Here is a 16,257-nt window from a genome sequence, read left to right as displayed (position 1 = left end):
CTTTTGATGCGCTACTGACAGGTGGTGGACACGGAGGATTATATAAACGGAATTCTGCATGCAATCAGCCATCTGCCTGCTCGCCCATAGATTATTAGCATCACAATGCGACATAGGCAGAGAGACACAGCCTTTTCCTACAGGCTATATAAACTAGAAGGATTCCGTTCATAACAACTGTTCTTCAGTTGTGCCTGCAGTGTAGGCTATATTCTCTATTCAACTGAGCGCCACACTGATGGCAGCCCAGGGCACGCCTCCTCCCCCGCTGCAGAATCTGCGCGCTGATGACGGAGCCAGGTGATACAGCTCTAGTCCAATTCTGAGCATCTTCTCCATGCCTGCTGAGCGCGCGGGCGGGGCTGCTTCAGCTAGCAGAATTTCTGAGCGCAGCGTAGCCAACACGAAGAGCCATAACGGAGCGGATCACTGAGTATTTTTTGTCCTCCACACGTTTTAAAGTTAAGCCGTGGCATTCGACACTAAGGGACGATTTTGTGCGTAACTGTGTTATACATTCAGTTAAGAAATTATTTCCCGACGTTATGGATTAAATTGCAAATCACTGTGAAATCTCAACGGAGAATCAAAACATTGAAGACAGCAGACATCTTGAGCGCATACAGGAAGCTGGGCCTAGGGAGATCGAAATTGGAAAAACATCAATAATCCGAGCATTTGATCATACATCGGACTGCGAGGTAATCTTTGAATTTACCATCACTCCTAACGCCCAGTCATGGCGTGGCCTTGCATTTCGCGGGCATGTTGCATGGCTCGCTTTTGGAATCAGCTTGATAAAGCTGACATTGCGGTGCCTTTGGTGTTCACCAAGTACTCGGACATGTCCGAGATGCAACACCTCCATTTGCAACATCCACAGAAGCAGTTGTGTCCTCCACTCCGAGCCAGCACGGTCGCCATAGAAACGCAGCCTTCTCACAGGGAGAACAGGGATCAGGAGATCGAAGGGAAGGGGGCGCCTCCTCCGGGGAACACTGCGGATAGATCGTGTGAATCCGTGTCACGCCAGGACTACAAACACTGGCGAGTTCGCCCGGAGCCGAGCTGTAAGCCCAAAAATGAGTACCACTTGCCAGAGACTCCGTTCAACAACGAAACACAGTATCAGAAAGATTACAAACCGTGGCCCATCCCGAAAAGAGGTGACCACCCTTGGATCCCCAAACCCTGCCCCACTATATCTGTTGGGGATGACCGTGTCCCCGACAGGTCAAAGCATGTCCACCCAGACGTAGACAGCGGTGTAGAGAAAAGTGAAATCGCAGACAAGGTGCAGGAGAAGGAGATCATCTTGACCGAGAGGAAAAAGAGGCAGGTGACCAAAGGGGATAAACTGGTAGAGAAGAGGGTTGGTGTGACCATAGAGGGACGACAACCAGTGGAGATGACTGCAGAGGGCAAGCCCAGGGCGGAAGTGGATGCCCTTAACAGGCAGATCAAAGAGGAGGTGGCAGGTGGCAGCTCATACAAGTAAGTTTGTATTACATCACTTGTAGAACATGGAAGTCACTTGAACATAACATATTTTATGTAGAACATGGAAATCACTGGAACACAAAATATTATAGAATTTGGAAGTCACTGGACGCTATACATCAGACTAAATGCAATCTCTTAGACCTGGACTTTAAATAAATTAAATGCAACCTTAATTGTTTGTCAATTATCTAATTAATTATGGTACAAGTTGATTCTTATGAGAGATTTTGCCCTAAGCTGTTTCTTAACTTAAGTATAGGCATATATTGCATTTTAATGACCATTAGGGCCAATACTCAAGATTTAGTAGTTTCTGTGATTGTGTTTGTGCCTGCCTTTTAGCCTCATCTTGTATGAATTTTCTATCAGTGAGTGGATTACCCATAAGCCCATGCCATCATATTTCTGTAATTTATCTTTTTCTCGGGAGTCACATCTTATCCACCACACACATTAGCACCCTTCAAATGGATTTTTGAAGCCTGTCACTTTCAGATACATGACATGCATAATGTGTTCAGAATTACATTCATCCAGTGAACTTGGCAGACTTTTGCCCTGAGCAGGAAGCCCCTTTTCAGACATGTAAATCTTCACTTCAGATTGAGCCCAGTTGGAGGTCCTGGGGAATAATAAAACAGTGTCATCTGTCTGTGACATTAGTATGCAAGTGGAGGGGCGAGTTCATTTGTAAGGCCAGAGAAGTACAGTAACCTTCATTTCCAGAGCCATTAAATGATCCTATGGCTGAGTATGGTGTGGCCATTATTGTTAAAAAAAAGAAAAGAGATTGGCCAGGACTGACCATGTTAAAGTGATATACCGCTACAGATGCTCTGCCTGTTAGAAAATAATCATAATAATCCCATTTCTTCTTAATTACCTTTATTAGATCAATAGTATTGCTATTAGACATGTGGTAAAGTGGGTTTGTTCACAACTGTTTGATGTAAATAAAAAGTGTTACTGAAATAGTGTGCATCTAATGACAACATGCATGGAAGTGCATGGAATTCTGCAGAGGTGTTTTCTATGCTTTTTGGTCTATTTAGCAATCACACAAGGTATTTCATTTATTAAACATCTCAACATTTATTACTGATATCAAGTATTATTATGTTTTAATAAATGTAGCTTGATCAGGGATAAACCCAAGAATATTACTTTAGATCCCCCAAGAGAGTTCAGATCTTAACGATCTGAAACGCATGGTCTGAAACAGATGGTTTAAATATGTTTAGGGTGTGGCCAGTCCAAAATCGCTATCTTGATGGTGTAAAAAGTTTGCCAGACACCAGACACATCGTTCAAAAGGGTTGTTCTTATGTTTTTGGGTGTCATGGGTGTGTTTTGGGCTTAACATTCATTAAACCAATGAGGGTGACATCTGTCATTCCCAAGAGCAAGGAGTGCAACATCAAACTGTGTGTTGATATTTTAACAGTCAGCACATCTGAAGGAATCTGCTTGCACGCGAGACCGTGTATGCTGCACCAGAGTTATATTGAAATTCGCAGACATTGGCGAGCGTTTGTGAACAGGTTTCTGTTTGCCTTGAGTTTTTGGTGAACACTCCCAAACAGTCTGAGGAGGTAGTTCTCCGCGAACATACAGTGGAGCTGGACGTGAGCTGGACAAAGTGTCACCGTTACAATGGAATGTTCAGAGAAAACATGTTTGCCATGAATGTTTGCCACTGTTTGCCAAAACTGAATGCACCTCTAGATTGCATTAAAATGTGTGTGTGACTAGCAGAGTATATTTCAAAGTGTGGGGCGGGCCCCACTAGAGAATAGAATAGAGACATGACGGGAATAGAGACATGACAGGTGGGGCGCGAGGAACAGGAGGGAATTTGTTCTTTTGTGCCTATCTGTAATAATGGCTTTCTTTTTTGACAAGGAAGATCATAGATTCAAAACAAAATAGCTACATACAAACATAAGAGTCATAAACAGACCGACATATGAATTAAAATAACATCATATCCAGTGGGCCGAGACGGGAAATATAACATGGAACCAAAATGCGAAAAACATATTTTAACGTTACCTTTTTGCCGGGTGGATGGGGTCAGGTGGGGCTTGAAAATTCCCCACCTCCAAAGTGGGGAATGATAGAAAAAGTTTGAGAACCACTGGCCTACAAGCATCTGCACTCGCCTATTATCTGAACTTATCCAAACTGAAACTAACTTCGCTGTGGTCTCATAGGGAGCGACAAACCGTTTTACACATGGTTATTTACTTTCATTAAGGATCTTTGCTTTCACTATTGACTGACAAGGCATTAAAATAAAAAAACATAGCCTGAAAAAAACAACACTTACCCCAAAAATGTTCGGTTGACTGAATAAAAATCCTAAGGATATTCATCCTGCAGACAAGTTGTTGCTTGGGACTCGTCATTAAGGGCTGCTTACATCTCATGACAGTAGCACATAGCTGTGCTTGTATACGCTTTTTGCTTTACACCAGGTTTTTCTTGGTCAATGGCGTAATGATTCTTAGTGGGTGTAAGATTTTTAGATCATGCTCCTGACCACACCTATTTTAATTGACACGCCCGTGGGCGCAGTGATCAATTGAACTGCAGCGCATGGCAACAAAGTTCATCACTGCCTTGGGTTTAAGATGGGAACAAGACTTGCGTCGCGCTTGGCGCCACGTTGCGCTGGGTGTAAGATAGGGCCCGTGATGTTGTAGTACAAAGGCCCATATTTCATGGCTTGATCTTATCTTCAAATACATGATGGAATTGGAGTTAGTGATAGGATTTCAACAATTGCCAGTGCTTTTTGGCAGGAGTCAGAGGGTGAAGAGGGCACAGCTGTGATTAGTACCATCACGTTGGCATGAACTGGCGGCAGTTTACCCACACTGAAGCTGGTGCTTGTCTTTGGGTGGGTGCTGCAGGGGAGAGCTGGTCAGCTGTGGGTCATTCGCAGGGCACAGCTGGGTGGAGTTCAAAGATGGCATGAAGATGGCACTGCATAATAATCAGTCTATCGTAACAACTAGTGTGTAGTCACAGCTTGACTCAGTATTCACACAAAACAAAACCCAGTGTCCATTGTCTGTCACAAAAAGTGCCTGTGTTCCATTCTGATTGTTCGGAAGTTGAGTAAACCCCAGGAGAGTTTTGGAGCTGTCATTATCTGTAGGCAGTAGGAGATGTGATTGCTGAGTGACGTGCTCTAATACAGAGTGACAAAAGATGGAGCGATGCTTGGCAGGCCATATAGCTGTTCACTGCTGTTCTTGTGCAGGCACTTTGCAATTCTACTTCTCGTTCCCACCAGATGTCTTGGTCGGTGTCTTCAAACACTATTTTTGCAACTTATCAATAGGCCTGGTTCAGAACCAGAAAAATACATCTGCCTCAGGACTTGACTAATCACTTCAGACACAGTAGAGTGGTTTGTTATCCAAGTGCTGGAAATCCAACCAGATGATACAGGGACTGACTATGCCTCCTTAGGCTCAGTATGGCTAGTCATGTGTGATTAGGTGAAGATGTCAATGAATGAATGACAGTGTTGTGTTGATGGGAAAATGTGTGTGAATTGAGTGAAGATATTATTATTGGAGAGTCAGGGCCTTGTTTTTTTTCTACAATCACCTCTAAGCATAGATGACTGTGTTATTTTCTATCATTTGTTATTTAAAAGCACACTTTACAGGACAGGATAATTGTGTAAATAAATTTCCAGCCACTGGATAAGGAGGTAGTCAGATTCTTGGCAGGCTGTTGGATTCTAAACATTCAGGAAAAAAACTTATCCTCAAGACAGTGGCAAGAGGCCCAGAACTGGAGAGGCAAAAAGAACACAACTACAGTACAGCAGAATGTGTGTGAAGTGATAGAAACCCTCTCTGAATCATCTCAGGAGAAGCACTTCCTGTGGACAAATCAAAGAGTGATACAGCAGTTTATATCCCAATACATTACATGAAATTGCTGACTCCTGTCCATACTTATTTGTGGCACGTCTGTGCTTGCAGATTCAGTATTAAAAAACCATGGTTGCTTGCAGTTTCTGAGTGCATTTCAATTCAGTCCTCTGGGAGAGCACTGTACCGGCTCCTGAACACATGACAAATCTAACTTTGTATCTATATTGTACCAGTGTGAGTCTGTGTGTGTGTGTGTATGTGTGTGTGTTTTTATGTTTGTGTGTGTGTGTGTGTGTGTGTGTGTGTGTGTGTGTGTGTGTGTGTGTGTTTGAGAGAGAAAGAGAGAGCTTCCATACCGTTTGCTCTTATTGTATCCTATCAGCTCACCATTTGTAGATTTTTAACATAAAATATGGACTATTGATTTTGTATTCTCTGGCAGGTGATGGATTAGTGCGTATCGTGGTGTCAGCTGCTTGCTTATTGAGAGTGAAACATGAGAGTTTAGTCCACTGAGGGTCACGTTATCCTGTGCGGTGTCCATGTACAGTTACAGTGGCGTTATGGATAATCACCATGCAGTGACCAGTGGAGCTGTACCAAGCACACTCTAGGCCATGTGCACAGCACACAACACAAGAGGCATTGTTATCTAGTTATCTATAGGGCTACAGTTACCAGACTATACCAGTATAATGCTTAAGACCTGCTCTCTCTCTCTCTGTCTCTCTAGTTCTTTCTCTCTCTTTCCTTCTCTCTGTCTCTTTCCCTCCCTCCCTGCGCTTGTCTCATTTCATCCTTGCTCTATCTCTCTTGCCTTCTTTTTCACTCCCTCTCTCTTGTAATCTCTTTCACTCCCTCTCTCTTTCCCTCTACCCTGCATCTCGCTCCACTACCCCTCCCCAAATCAAATTAAATATGTATTACTGTCATGAATCAGTGAATTAAATGCTGCAAAATGTGAATCCATTTGGAAAATATAAAACAGGCATTCCCATTGCTTGTCTCTATGCTATTAATACAATTAGTAAAATAATGGAAAGGAAATCTTATTTGAGGTAAATAACATTCATCAGTTTGTCAATGTCCTTGTATTGTTTTCAGTGATTACAGTACTGTCTCAAACATGCAAATGAAATGGCATAAAAGAAACTTCATAAGATAAGTCATACTTATCTTCAGTAGTTAGTCTGATTTTATAGACCCTCTCTCCTGCTCTTGCTCCAACACCTCCTCTTTCTGTGGCCTTTCATCCACAGTCTTGGATTGTAAACTGTTCTCAAGCTCACATATCTTTGGTTGTTTGGGCATTGCACTGGACTTCATTCCTCTTATGTAATCATTCACTGCGGTTCAACTTCATGGGCTATATGTGGCAGCCACCCTTCAGATCAGCACTCATCATCTTTTACAACCTCCAAGGGCTGTTGAGCAATTTGAAAGGGTCACTTCAGCTGAAGAATGGCAGGAAATTGTGCATTATTTTATTTCATATGCAATATACAGTATAAAATATACAAATTATATATATACTGTTTATATATATGGTGTATATAATATATATAAAGAAAGACTTTTATAGCAGTCCTGCCCACCTGTGTGTGTGTGTGTGTGTGTGTGTGTGTGTGTGTGTGTGTGTGTGTGTGTGTGTGTGTGTGTGTGTGTGTGTGTGTGTGTGTGTGCGCGCGCATCTATGTGTGCATGTGTATGCATGTACAGATGCATTCACATCTTTCTGGTATACCCCTGGCATCCTCCTGCCCAGTTGTCTGTGCCCAGCGCCATCCTTGTGCAGAGAAGCGTGAGCAGCACTGTCCCTATTGCAGGCCCTGACACACACACACACACACACACACACACACACACACACACACACACACACACACACACACACACACACACACACACACACATACACACGCACACACACGCCACCCCCACACAGCTGTGCAGTTTGCTGATGTGTCAGGTGATGAGTCGCCAGTCCAGTCCATCACCCTCCTGACTTGGGTCACTCCACCTGTGTGTTGAGACGGCTAGAAGAGACATGCATTGGACGTGAGCTGAGAGCGTCTCTCAGAGGATTGTTTTTGCTGACCTGTCCTTTGGCACTCATGTCAGGTGTTGCCTGTGACCACTAGGGCTGCAGACCAGCTCAAGTGGACTAAGACAAATAAGGGGTTGTGTGGGCAGTCTAGTAAATGCTGGGTTCCACAGGATGTTAGTTATCAATGTGGCAGCACAGATACGACTTTCCTTTCATGTTATCTTTCTTACACACATACTGTATGTGCATATCTACACAGACACATACACCCACTCACACACACCCACACACACACACACCCACACGCACACACACACACACACACACACACACACACTCACACTCACACGCACACACACACACACACACACACACACACACACACACACACACACACACACACACACACACCTTTCTGTTCTAATACATTCAGATAGTAAATATAGGCAGATGTTGCTCACTTATTTGTTTGTTTGTTTTTTTGTTTGCTTGCCCACCAATGATTTTGTTTACTTTTATTCAGAAATTATATTAACTACATGTAATTGAACATTGTGCAGCAAATAATCTTCTTCGATCCATCTTAATCTTGTTATTTCCCATGTACATTTATGTACGCCACACAGAATAATAGATTTACAGCCTGTTACACTTCATTTGTTCTTGTCCACATTTCTGAGATTTCTCTAGTGGGAAGGTCCTCGATTTGAGGGAGCTGAACCTAACTGGCTTGTTGCACATCTCTTGGTATTCTCCAGTGGCTTTCCTTTCCAGACACTAACAGTGTTACCTAATCAATACTGGCCTTCAGTGCAGCCAGGCTAATGCAATGACGCAACCCTCTGTCTCTCCGAGATAGTTCCCCTAGTCTCATGGTGGAGGAACAAACTGCCCTCACTGTCCAACCTACTGTCATCCTCCCCAGGTTAATAGGCTCTCTGTCTGGCTCTGGATGATTGTGCAGGATGATTTCTGTGTCCTTCTCTTTATACTTTATAATGCAATTGAAGAGCATACAATGCAGAGAGATTGCCTTTAGTGAGTTACCTGTTAAACAGTTTTGTAAAAGATATGTATTGTTTTTATTCCAGATATAATATCTCTCCATTAATCACACAAAGGAGAGGAAAAGAGTGATTTGTTCAGTAAAAAACCTATCATACTTAAAGTCACTGTCTGCATTGTTGTTGAGTGTCTTTGTGGCGGTAACGTGACCTGTGCTGCTATGGGCCAACAGGACTGAGTTCAAAGCCTACACCGATGTAAAACCAGCCAAGCTCATCCGGGCCAAATCTCAGTACCTGCCCCCCAATGACAAAACCAACAACCTGGAGACCAGCTACAACGCCTGCTACAGGGGAGAGCAGACCAAGCTGCTGTCCGCTGCTGACAACAAGGGGGTGGACAGAAGGAGGATACGCTCCCTGTACTCTGAACCCTACAAAGAGTCCAGTAAAGTAAGTACATACTCTTTTCAACCTTACAAAGAGTCCAGTAAAGTAAGTACATACTCTTTTCAACCCTACAAAGAGCCCAGTAAAGTAAGTATATACTCTTTTTCAACCCTAGAGAGACCAGTGAAGTATGTACCCATTGTCTTGAACCTTGGAAAGATTGAAGTAACAAATATAAACATTCAAAAGTGTTGAGTAAGGTAATATGCTGTTTGCAACCCTTTAAAGGAAGATCAGAAGATGTAAGTACGCTCAGTGCTGTAAACCAAAGCAGTTAAACATGCCCATTTAGTTGTTCGTAGTGCATCTTACATGTAGTAATGAAGGATGCAGTTACTGGTCAGTTTTTGTGCTCTGGTCACATCACTCTAGAGCTAGAGGCACATAATGTTTATTTTCAGTCCACAGGATGAGCTATGGTAGATGTACAGCTTGTTTGCCATTTTGATGTTTTTAAATTAGATTTATTTAATTTCCCATCCGCTGTCAAGGAGTGGTCCTCTTTACTCCCTCTTGTCCCTGTCCCATAGGTGGACAAGCCAAGCGTCCATCGCTCCAAACCCAGAAAGACTGGGGCCACTACCTCCACATCTGCGAGCCAGGCCAAGGCCGTGAGGAAGCCCAAAGAGAAGCAGGTGGCCGGCGTGCGCGGCTCCAAGAAGAAGGCCTCCGAGAACAAGCCCCTTGCCCGGCCCGAGGGAGGAGACAAGGAGAAAAGTAAAGAGATGAACAACAAACTGGCTGAGGCGAAAGAGTAAAAACCATTGCACTTCTCCTTTAACTTCTTCCTTTAGAGCTTCCTCGGAAAGATCAAAGATGACAGTGAAGGTGGCAAAGTTTTAGTAATCAGGGGTTCTTCTCCCCTCCCCCAAGCACCTCCATTTTATGATTCAGTGCATAGATCTGTCTTTCCCTCCCTCTTTTTCTTCTCCCTTTTCTGTCTTCTCCTCTTCTTCTTTTCATCATGCCTTTATCTCTGACTCTCTGATCTCTGTTGTTTCTTGTGCTAAATGTCAGGACCAAACGTCACTGGATGATCTTGCTTCCACTCTTTACACACTGCATTAGTAATGAGAGGGAGGGGGTCAACTCGGCCCTGCCTTCTCCTCTCACGTCCATTATGACTGTTACACTGTTTCCATGGCTACGGGCTGCTTGGTTAGCCAATGGATGGTGAGCTTGCATTTGCATGGGGCCTACTGATGAGCTGCTCTGTGCAGTGGGCATCCATTGAACTGCACAGATTGCTTTGCCACATTTATCAAGGGTTTATTTAAACCTCACTTACCTATTATTCATCCGCTGATCTAAGTCTACAAGACTAGTTAGTTAACACTGAAATAATATCCAATGACAAAACACATGGATGTCATGCACCATCTATATTGGTCTGAAGGACTTTGATAAATGTGTTGCTTGGTTGTTTGCAGGGCATATTGATGTGACTCTGTGCCTGCTTTTTCCTCCATCAATGTTTTGCTTTCTTCCTTGTGTGACCCTCATAACCCATATACATTGTCCTTTGTCCTCACAGGTTAATTAACTTTACCATTTATATTCTCAGTTGCAAGTAATGTACTGTCATACATTTCAATGCTATTTCTCTGTTCTTGGAAAAGGCTGGTGTGCAATACTGTAGAGCAGATTGTTTTTACAAGTGATAGTATCCACAGGTTAAATATTTGTTGCTGAATGTCACTTAATAATTAGGATTTAGACAGCATATTTTCTAACACTGCCAAGAGGCCAATTGCATTTCACATTATTAGGTATACTGTGTCTCCTAAGATATTGTAGTGTAGAATTGAATGTACTGTATTGTAACAATTATACAATTAATGTGTTCAAATGATTTGATACAATGGAAGGGACATTTCTGTAACCTCTTTGTGAAAATATTAAAGTGTATTTTACAGTAATCAATCTGACAAAGGCAACATTTAGACCCGCATATACAACACAAAAAAATACTGTACAATATTCATTCCCCCCAGAGGAAACTTACACTCATACACACACACGCACGCACACAAAACACACACACACACCAACACACTCACCCACACACACACACACAATTATAGACATGCAGTATATTCACACAGTCAAGACCACCAGTTTCAAAGAAAATTTATTGTTTGAATTCAACCCATATTTTAGATTAGGCTTATGCATTATCTATCTATCTATCTATCTTTCTTTCTATCTATCTATCTATCTATCTATCTATCTGTTTGTCTATCTGTCTATCCATGTATTGTCCATGTATGTATCAGTTAGTATTTATTCATGTGTCTTTACTTATTTATTTATGTATGTATTTATTTATTTGATCCATGCTTCCAGTCGCCATACATTTACTATGTATTTTGTTTTCCTCTTACTGGAGAATTATATTGGTGGCATAATGTCAACAATGTGTGCTAATTCTTCTCTTTGTTGTATTGAATGCCATGATGTGATGGTAAGTTGAATGCTGTTTGTATGGTATGCTTTTCAACACTGATTTTCTTTTCTTCTTTTTTTGGCGTGTTTTCTGGATGCATGCTTGTTTTGGTCTTCGCTGGGGCCAAAATAAAGAACTCATTTGCCTTGCCAAAGGACATTAATGTGTAACTGCATGGGTGCTTTTCAACAGAAAGTCATTCTGATCAGTTCCCCCTCAACCACATCACTTGAAACAACTTCAGGACATAACCACTCTGCTCTGTGTGTGTGTGTGTGTGTGTGTGTGTGTGTGTATGCCGAGAGGACATTTGACTGGATTTAGATGTCCATGTAATGGGAATATTTTTATTTACTACGATTACCCAGAATGGATCCACTAGAAAAATCAGAACCATCATTCCAAAGTGAACTGCTGGTTTTATCACTAGCCTTTGACCCACCTATTCTACTTAAGGCTGGATAGCAGTCCTATCGAGTGTGACAGTACATCTAAACTAGTTCCATGCATCCCTAACGGCAAATAAAAGGCAAGCATTTGAAGGCTGAGGTTAAACATTGCTTTGATTTTTTTTTTTATTGTTTTTTTTTCTTTTCATTCATAAGCTGCTGCATCTCACTTACCCTCTCTCCTTCTCTGGCATCATCTGGTGAGATGATCTGTGGTCCTCCTCTTCCTCTACCTCTTGCTCCTCAGCAAAAAGAGCAAAACAGAAGCAAACAACTAACAAGGAGGAGTGTCCGCCCTTATTTTCTGTTCATAACATCCAGGCCATTTTCTAAATCTGCCCACTTGTTCGTTAGTTACGGTGAGGGTCATCTCATTATGGTCTTCCAGCCATTTTACATGACCCAGGTCAGAAGGAGGAGGAGCAGGAGGAAGGAGAGGAAACGAGGGCTGAACGTGTGTAGCCAGTGGGCTGTGCATATCACTACACAGTGCTATGGCTGAAACCAGTCAGTCACTGCTAGGGAAAAAGAGGAGGAAAGGAAGTAATTTTCTGTAAATGGGACAAAATCTATCAATGTGACGTACATCTGTTTGCTCTGCTTGCTTATATTTATTATCATATTATTAATAAATGCAAAAAGCAGAAAAAAAGCTGCTGTTGTGGTCCATTTTTGTTGACATTCAGAATGGACGGTAGGTGTGGGAGACTTCAGGTGGTATTCAGACTCGGTACATGTTTGTGTTTTCAAAATATCCTGTTGTTTCTGTCAACTAGGAGACATTGCTTGAGTAGTCCTTGTGTGAACTAGTAGACGTTGCTTGAGTATATGTATGTCCACATGGAAGAGAACTCTTAAAGCTAGCCACCTAATGCTCAAAATCTTAACTTAGCCTTCCAGAAGTGCAGTTTTTGAAGTATTCTGGCACATGCTGTGGCATCCTTTTAAACTCCTGCATATTGCTGTGAGGTGAAATCCCAGAAATATATTATTATGCATTTCCTATCAATATATTTCCAGAGCATATTCACTCAGAATTGACAGCAATATGTATGTTTATATCAGGATGCGATGCACTACATTCTATTTGGCAGAGATAATGTGCCCAAAATGTAGTTAGTATCTGCACTGAAAAAGAAAAATATTGAGAAGAGCAGTTTCATTCAAGTGTTTTACCCTTCAGATTGTTACTGATGTTCATTAAAGTAGATCCATGCAATGTTTATACTATGTCATTAATTGGCGTTTACTCATTTGCAGCCCTTTACTGAAGTTTGTTTGACCAAATGGATGTTTGTGTGGGTTTGAGACCTGATCCCGTAGCTAACACATGGCCTTCTCGTCCCCTTCCGAAGGGTTGTGCTAAAACAGTACCACTACATACAGCTCTGTCAGCCCATCCGCGATTTCGGGTGGGTGCAGACCCTTAAGCAGCACCTGTGGGGCTGTACACTGCCCAACCCAAGGTAATGCCAAAAGAATTAATTCCCACCAAAAGATCCCTTACCATATGCTCTTGATTCTCTCTCACTCTCTCTCTTTTTTAAACGTGCTGTGTTCATTTATGATGAGGAAGCTTTGTGGATGTTTCTTGTTGCTGTGAAACCTGTTTCAGGTTTATTTTAGTGCGTTTCTCTCTATCTTACATTCTCTTCCATATGGAAACTGCAGTGCCAGGAGAGTCATGTGAGCTAGATCCCAGTAGTTGCTGCTGTTTGAATCTTCTGCTGTCTTAGCATGTTCTCATTATGGTCTCGCCAGGCTGCCCTTATGGTGATGTTAACCCAGCCATGAGACATAGCATTTGAAATAGGTCAAGGCAAAGCAAATTGCATGGCCTGAATCTTCTGGAATCTTGGGCAGCACAGAGGTCAACAGCCAACCACTCATACATACACTGTGTGGGCCCATGCGTCAGTTATGTGGTTTTGATATAACCCAAATATATCACATTTATTTTTGAGATGTTGTGCAATATAATTAGTACATGGCCTGCAGTATTTTACAACAATGTCTTATTGTTGTAAACAGTCAACCTCTTCATGTAGTCCTGTTACCCCCATAATCCATGGCCCTTCATGTAGTCCTGTTATCTTGTTGGGGAGGGTATTTGCAGTGCTTGAACAAAAAAAAAGGAATGTGAATTGAATGGGACAGCTGAATATTTAAGAGGTAAATTAACTCTACCTCTAGAATATCTGTCCATACACTGCATGCCTTTGGTTCAGTGGAAACAGCCTGAAACACTTACAGTATGTGTGGGGACATGTGTTCTTAGTTTACCATCAATAAGGCCGTTGTAGATGTCTATATCTGGGTATGAGTGGGATAGAAGCAGTGTTTTGGCCAACTGTGTTCTGATGTCTGTCTTTATCTTCTCCCTCTCTCACTGCTGCTGCTACGGCTGCCTCTGCTGCTGGTCCACCTCAAAGGGAGCTCAAGGTCGAGGTGCACCAACGACCCCGTGATCATAATTCCCCGAGTTCCCCTGGAGGAGACCAAGAACCACTGGTGGATAGACCCCAACCTCGGCGGACCGGCGGAGTAGTGCGCTTTGCCCCGGACGTCAAGTAGGAGGCATCAGGCCCACATGGCGGGTCGGCCCGACAACAACTCTGGTGCCAGGCGTGCGTGGCATCAGGGTGGCATGTGGACTGTAAGGGCCAGTCGATTAGATAACACGGTACTGTGTGTGTATGCTGTATATTGATCTATTGTGAGTTACCGAAGCAAAGCTTTTTCTGAATGACGGAAAACATATATGGGAGGGGAAACAATGCTTGTTTGTATTGGTTGCTGCTTTTCAATGTGAAAGATGGGACTGAGAGTCTGGCTGGGTGAATGAGTGATTGTTGGATTGATTAAGTGATTGGATGCAAATATAAAGGTGCTAAATTCCATTTACGTCACATGCTCCAGATTCAAAAATGTTCTGTCCTTGATAGTATAATATATAGTCACACCATACCATAAAGTGCTTCCTTAATATCACCCATGACGGAACAGTGCAAAATTCTATGGCTAATAGTATGTTAATAAATTAGTAATGAAACCTTCTGTCCCTTTGTATTGAATCACCCTATTGCATGGAGATTATTCACACACATTAGTATTCATATATAAGTCAGTTGTTACTCTATTCATGAGTGCAATAAATCAATGGGCTGTTCAGTAATGAAATTGTTAGACAGAATGAGGCCCAGTAGTCTATGAATGTGGACTGGTATTCTAATGACTGCTACTTTAATATCTGTATTTCTTGTATTCTTCTTACAAAGAATTGCACCAATGCTTTTGTTTAGAAAATATCAGTGGTTTGATCGTCAGTAACTTGTAGACCAAAAATGTGTTTGGATATGGTGCACATTTAACATATAGATGCAGTAATTATAGCCTAGATATTCAGTTCCTGTTATACAACCTTGACCAAGTTTAGCCATTTTCCTCACCTTTGATATGTGTATATAATTATCATATTAGAACAAAAAGACCAGCTATAAATATAATATGGTCTACTCTCAGATGATGGAAATCAGCTGCAACACTACCTAAACAGATTGGTTATGTAACATGGCTTCGAACATAAAACATCCATTTCATCTCTGTCTGACATCCCCTAGATGACTGAATCGTGCCTCTTTGATCTCTCTATCACGCTAGATGTGGAGGATACAGACTTGCCATGTGACTGGCTGTAGTGATGAAAAGTCCTCTGGTTTTCAAACACAGGATCTGACAGCCATGTTCCGGTGATGCCTCACTTCCTCAGCGCTCTGTCTTTGACTGCTCTCGCCTAAGCCAATCACCAGCCTCACTGATCACTGCTCCGCAGATCTGCTGAGAAGCTGCCTTTCTAATCAAAGAGAACAGACACACTGAGTCTGCGACTTGAGTAATGTCATCAGAGTATTCAGAGGCAACGCTGAAAAGCAGTCACTCAATGCTAACTGTGTACGTGTTAGGGGAGAGGTTTGTGTGTGTGAGGACAGTGAGTTTGTCTGTTTGTGTGTGTGTGTGTGTGTGTGTGTGTGTGTGTGTGTGTGTGTGTGTGTGTGTGTGTGTGTGTGTGTGTGTGTGTGTGTGTGTCTGTGTGCCTTTGTCTGTTTATCTGTCGGTCTGTGTTGTTGAGAGCCAGGGGTGTTGTGGGAGTTGGTAGGGTATGTGTGGGAGGAGGTGTTAGTGATTCAGTCAGTCATTTGGCATCAGTGAGTCAGCCATCATGATTAAGCCCCATACTCCCATCACCCAACACAAAACAAAGTCATTTTGAATAACTTAATCCTCAAATAGTGTTTTGCCTGGTAATCTTTATACGTAAATTGAGCATAATCCTCTATTGCAGTATATTCTTATCAATTTGGCATTGGTGCTAAAATGTAGCCTTTTGCAGTGTAACACAACACCGTGCAACTCATTTGAAGAAAATGTGTGTTATACACATTATAATTAGTATCATTTTACT

General features: G+C 42.3%; 1 protein-coding gene across 1 annotated transcript; it reads left to right on the top strand.

Moving 5' to 3' along the window:
* Positions 1 to 631: 631 nt before the first annotated feature.
* Positions 632 to 14,369, top strand: map6a (microtubule-associated protein 6a). The gene is made up of 5 exons (XM_076274264.1): positions 632 to 1,494; positions 8,684 to 8,903; positions 9,431 to 9,654; positions 13,151 to 13,261; positions 14,228 to 14,369. The coding sequence occupies exons 1-5, from the start codon at positions 740 to 742 to the stop codon at positions 14,367 to 14,369; spliced, it is 1,452 nt and encodes a 483-aa protein (XP_076130379.1). The 5' UTR covers positions 632 to 739.
* The last annotated feature ends 1,888 nt before the right edge of the window (positions 14,370 to 16,257 follow it).

Source organism: Alosa pseudoharengus, unplaced genomic scaffold (genome assembly GCF_046254945.1).
Source record: "Alosa pseudoharengus isolate Yale_2024_CS ecotype anadromous, Long Island Sound unplaced genomic scaffold, YU_APseudo_1.1 YU_APseudo_1.1_scf_8, whole genome shotgun sequence".
In the NCBI taxonomy this organism is placed as follows: Eukaryota; Metazoa; Chordata; class Actinopteri; order Clupeiformes; family Clupeidae; genus Alosa; species Alosa pseudoharengus.
The sequence above is the reverse complement of the archived record's forward strand: the minus strand, read 5'-3'. Positions and strand labels throughout refer to the sequence as shown.